Genomic DNA, 6,000 nt, shown 5'->3' with positions numbered 1-6,000 from the left:
ACCTCTTGTCATGCAATCTCTTGACTCGCTCATTGTATCTGCTAGAACTCTCATAGGCATGACTCCTTAGCTCCTCAAGCTCGTGGATTTGCAGAAAACGGGCTTCACCTCCGCTTTTCAAATCCAAATTTGTCGTTTTTAAGGCCCAAAATACCTTGTGTTCTCGCTCGACAGGTAGATGACAGGCTTTTCCATAAACTAACCTAAAGGGTGTGGTCCCAATAGGTGTCTTGAATGTCGTTCTAAAAGCCAACAAAGCGTTAGCTAACTTGTCTGACCAATCCTTACGGTTGTTATTAATGGACCGCTTAAGGATTCTTTTCAAACCCCGATTTGTGACCTCCACTTGCCCGCTTGTTTGAGGATGATATGGCGTCACCAATCTATGGTGAACTCCATAACGGGATAAGGCTCGTTCTAACTGCGCATTACAAAAATGCGTTCCTCTGTCACTGATTAGTGCTTTTGGAGCACCAAATCGGGCAAATAAACTTTTTAAGAACCTAACAACCACCCTAGCATCATTTGTGGGCAAAGCTTGAGCTTCAGCCCATTTTGAGACATAGTCTACAGCAACTAGGATGTATTTGTTACCTCGTGAGGCTGGAAATGGTCTCATGAAGTCGAAACCCCATATATCAAAGACTTCACAGACTTACATTGGATGTTGAGGCATTTCGTTATGTGCGGAGATATTGGTTGCCCTTTGGCAAGAATCACACGCTCTAACCCATTCATGCGTATCACGAAAGATTGTGGGCCAGTAAAACCCAAAGTCTAACACTTTCTTTGCAGTGTAGTTTGCTCCATGATGTCCTCCGGTTGGCCCTTCGTGACAGTGGCTCAGAATGCTAGCTGCCTGTTCTCCAAATACACATCTTCGGATCACCTGATCGGCTCCGATTCTAAACAAGTATGGTTCGTCCCAAATATAGTACTTCAGATCCGCAAAGAACTTTCTCTTTTGCTGATATGACAATCCTTTGATAAGGATTCCACATGCGAGGTATTTTGCAAAGTGGGCGAACCAAGGTGACTCGTCCTTTATCTCGATGCTTAAGAGGAATTCGTGGGGGAAATTGTCGTTTATTGGCTCCTCCACTGAATCTTCAGAATTACCATGCTCAAGTCTCGAGAGATGGTCGGCTGCAACATTTAAAGCTCCCTTTTTGTCTTGGATCTCAATGTCAAATTCTTGTAACAACAAGATCCATCTGATAAGACGCGGCTTTGCGTCCTGTTTGCTAAAAAGGTATTTGATTGCTGCATGATCCGTATACACAATTGTTTTGGACAACACAAGGTATAACCTGATTTTGTCGAAAGCATATACTACTGCCAAAGCTCTTTTCTCTGTAGTCGTGTAATTCTCTTGAGCATCATGTAGAGTCTTGCTGGCATAGTAAATAGGATGAAAATGCTTCTCCCTTCTTTGTCCTAAAACTGCTCCTATTGCGTAATCACTAGCGCCGCACATTATCTCAAATGGCAATGCCCAATCTGGTGCAAAGGGGCTTCGATAAGTCTTTGTTTCAGCTGCTTGAATGCTTTCGTGCATTCTTCTGAAAACACAAATGGAGCATCCTTTTCTAACAAACGGGTCATAGGTCTTGCGATTTTTGAAAAGTCTTTTATGAATCGCCTATAGAACCCTGAATGACCCAGGAAACTTCTAATCTCTCTGACCAAAGTAGGGGGAGGAAGTTTAGAAATAATATCCACTTTTGCTGGATCGACTTCTAACCCGGCTTCAGAGATTTTGTGTCCAAGAACTACCCCTTCTTTCACCATGAAGTGGCATTTCTCCCAGTTAAGCACAAGATTAGTTTCCTCACATCTCATTAACATTCTTTTTAGATTTCCGAGACATTGATCGAAAGAACTCCCGAAAACGGAGAAATCATCCATAAAACAGAAAAAAGACTTCCACGACAGACGTTCCAACATTTGATCAATGAATGGAAGCGAGAAGTGGTCCTTACGGGTGGCATCATTGAGCTTGCGATAATCGATGCAAACTCGCCATCCGGTGATGGTACGGGTAGGAATAAGTTCATTCCTATCGTTTGGAACTACAATAATACCACCTTTCTTGGGTACTACTTGCACTGGACTTACCCAAATAGAATCACATATAGGATAAATCAGCCATGCATCTAACAACTTGATTACTTCTTTCTTTACAACGTCTTGCATATTTGGATTCAAACGCCTTTGATGCTGTGCACTTGGCTTGTAGTCGTCCTCCATTAGAATCTTATGAGTACAAAAAGAAGGATTAATGCCTTTGATATCCATAATCTTCCACGCCATGGCCTTCTTGTGGAGCTTTAGAACTTCGAGAAGCTGTCTCTTTTCCTCTTTTGCTAAAGATGCTGAAATGATGATTGGTAAGTGACATTCCTCGTCTAGAAATGCATATTCGAGATGCGGTGGGGGTTCTTTTAACTCCAACGACGGTGGATCTTCAACCATGGTTTTGACTTTTCTTCAGCTTCACGGTCAATCTCCACAAATTGATCTAGACTTTGAGAACCATCTTCACCGATTTGGACAGCCGGCTGCTCAACTTTGTGGCCCTCCTGCGAAATGTCATTTTGGTTCTCTCATAAAAGATGTGTGTTTGTATCAATTTCTTCAATCGTGCCTTGGAAATGAGAGCTTACACAAGTATCGAAAATGTCGACATAGTAAAGCATGTCATCGTGACTTTGCGGATGTTGCATTGATCTTTTAATATCAAAAGTCACGTGCTCGTCATTTACTCAGAGCGTGATTTGGCCAGCTGCCACATCAATAATCGTCCTCGCAGTATTGAGGAACGGGCGTCCAAGTATTAATGGCACTTTTGAGTCTTCGTCCATGTCAAAGATAACAAAATCCACAGGGAAAACAAATTTATCGATTTTAACAAGCATGTTTTCAACGAATCCACGCGGATACTTGATTGAATGATTTGCGAGTCGAATGCTCATTCTAGTGGGCGAAGGTTCACCCAGATCTAATTTAGCAAAGACCATATATGGCATAAGGTTTATGCTAGCTCCTAAATCAGCTAATGCGTGACTGACATACATGCTGCCAATGAGACAGGGAAGAGTGAAACTGCCCGGATCTCCCATCTTTTCAGGTAGACGGTTTTGGAGAAGGGCTGAACAGATTTCATTCATTAACACACAAGACAAGCTTTCTAGTTTCTGCTTGTTTGTGAGGATGTCTTTCAAGAACCTTGTGTATTTAGGCATTTGAGCCAACGCTTCAACAAATGGTATGTTTATGTGTAATTGTTTAAATATCTCTAAAAACTTACCATGTTGTTCATTGTCCTTTTGTTTCTTCAGTCTGCTCGGATATGGGATAGGAGGAATGAAATCTTTAACTGGCTCCTGGAACTGTGTTGTACTTGCTGGGACTCGCCTAGCGTGCACCTCGTCCGAAGCGTCAGTTTGGATTGTCTCAGTGATCGGTGGTGAGTCCGATTTGTCAGGTCCTGTTGTTTTACCACTCCTCGTCATTACTGCATTAACGTGCCCTCTCGGGTTTGGTTCTGTGTTACCTGGAAGACTGCCTTGTGGTCTTTCACACAACATCTTGGCCAACTGGCCGACTTGATTCTCAATGGTTTTTATTGAAGCCTCTGGCTCCGCATTTCCCCCTCTTGCTGTCACACCCCAACCGATGGCGGAAACATCGAGGCGTGGCACTGAGCGAAACAGATTGTCCAGAAGTTTCCATAACAATTATCATTACCAATCAATTTAAAATAACATGTCCCATACCATGTCTCAAAAGGCAAATAAATTATTATAGACAAAATCTAGACAATTAGTTCTGTTCTGACAACTCAGATTCAAATTGTACAGACAACTATTTGTTGGCCTCTAGAACCTTATTCTAGCCTCGCTTTCCTAGCAGATAAGCATCCTAAACACCTATCACATACGTTAAAATAAAGTCAATACACATAGTGTAAAGGCGAGTATACAAGTTTGATAATAACATATAGAGTTCGAAATAGTTTACGTATAACCAGCAAGTACACAGAGGAAAACGAAGCATGTTAGTTATCGACATGAACCTATCGATACCAATGACTGCAGGTTGACTGCCAAGGCAGTTCGTAATACATGATCACCACTGTAATCTATGCAAATAATTGTCCTTAACAACCCCCGTGTGAACGGGTGCTGAGTCCAAACTATAGTACTATCGTCGTTAAGGCAGGTAGACAGCATTCCATGTTTAAACATAACAAACAAGCATTCATTAAGTCACGTATAACATGCGGTAACGGTTAGCGTTTAAAGTATTGCGTAGTGTGTTCGATTATGATTTTGTATAAGTAACGTATGTAACACCTAAAAGTGCGTAAAGCAAAAAGGGATCGAGTATACTCACAGCGGGTGATGGATTGAAGGGAGCGCTTAGAGATTAGGGTTAGCCTGATCAGAACGATAGCACAACGATAAGAGACGCGTAAAACGATGCAAGTGTTTGTGTGTCGGATAGCTCTTCGGTCGGATGGTAATCCGGTTGGACAACCGATCGTGCAGTGACAATCCGGTCGGACAGTTGTCCGGTCGGACGGTAGTCCAGTCGGATGATTGTTCGAGTGGATTGTTTCTTCCTTTGAGAAGGATGTGTTTGTGTACGATGGCTTGACTTTTGAAGTTTTTGTTGAAGCATTTTGAAAACCTTGAAGTATCCCTACCCTTCAGGTGGGTCGATCGGACGGCAATCCGATGGGTTGACACTTCAGTGAGAACAAGTTCTCAGCAAGTTGTCACTCGATCGGACAGTAGTCCGGTCGGGTGGCATCCTCAGTGCATTGAACATGTTTGAAAAATCGATTAAGTGTTAAAGTCAAGTATCTCATGATCCGAAGAGTAATCCGGTCGGACGATAGTCCGGTCGGATAGCAATTCGTTCAATACCCAACTCTGGATAAAGTTGGTTAAGTGTGGGACCCAAAGTGTCAGCCGTTCAGATGGCCAGTCGCTCGGATGGCCATCCGTTCGCAGTAGTCCGGTCGGATAGCACTCCGTGCTGGTCATCTCGTTCGTTTTTCACTTGGCCGTTTTGATTGTCTGTAGTTTTATCGAGACGCTTTGACAACGCATTAACCAACAGAACCCCATCTCGACCTAGTAACCCGTCCGAACAGGAATCACCCAACTTCAATCAGTTAACCGGTTCAAGACGGTTGTTCTTGATTAACCCGAAATCGGTGGTCTCAGGAGTAAAATCCAGATCTCGATCTAGCACTTCACTGAGAATGAGTGGAAGACTAGAACAAGGTCCGATTCTATCGGTTTTGAGTGCATTGAGTGTAAAAGAGTTGAAAGAAAGTTAGTAACCATCTTTCAATCCTTTTTCACCATGAAAATGTTCAGATCTATGCAAGATCTTTGTTTATTTATGTGGAACTCGAGTAGATCTAAGTTGTTCTTGGTGGATTGAAGCCAAAACATGAAGTTCCCAAGAACACCTTGACGACATCATCCTAGAACACCTCAAATCTAGTGATTTCATGGTTAAAAGTTATGATTTAAAAGATAGAAAGGTGTAGGAGTGCGTGTAGATTAAGGAAGTACAAGATTTAGGACGAGATCTTACCGAATTTGAGAGAAATCGAAGAAAAGGTGAGGAGCACAGGCTGTTCGGTCAGAGAGTTGCCAAAAGTAGAAAGAATGAAAGTGACATGGGTATTTATAGGATTCCAAAATAGGAAAGAGCTGGCCGGTCGGATGGCATCCCACCCGGATGACAGCTCGGTCGAATGGCACATCGACCGGATGGCAGCCCGGTCGGATGGCGATCCGGCCGGCTGGCATCTGGTTCGAGTACCCGGTGCGACGATTTTTGATATTTCGATTTCGATTTCGAGTGACGCGAATGCGATAGAGTTTCCTATTCAATTTACTTTTAATCCCAACTATATCATAGTTCGATTTCGATTGCGTTCGATTACGTTTCGATTACGATTCGATTGATTACCAC

The 6,000-nt window shown here is 42.8% G+C and overlaps 1 protein-coding gene across 1 annotated transcript; it reads right to left on the bottom strand.

Moving 5' to 3' along the window:
• Nucleotides 1–1,476: 1,476 nt before the first annotated feature.
• Nucleotides 1,477–2,475, bottom strand: LOC110943359. The gene has a single exon (XM_022185111.1). The coding sequence runs from the start codon at nt 2,473–2,475 to the stop codon at nt 1,477–1,479; it is 999 nt and encodes a 332-aa protein (XP_022040803.1).
• Nucleotides 2,476–6,000: the final 3,525 nt, after the last annotated feature.

This window comes from Helianthus annuus, chromosome 5, assembly GCF_002127325.2.
Source record: "Helianthus annuus cultivar XRQ/B chromosome 5, HanXRQr2.0-SUNRISE, whole genome shotgun sequence".
Taxonomy (NCBI): domain Eukaryota; kingdom Viridiplantae; phylum Streptophyta; class Magnoliopsida; order Asterales; family Asteraceae; genus Helianthus; species Helianthus annuus.
The sequence above is the reverse complement of the archived record's forward strand: the minus strand, read 5'-3'. Positions and strand labels throughout refer to the sequence as shown.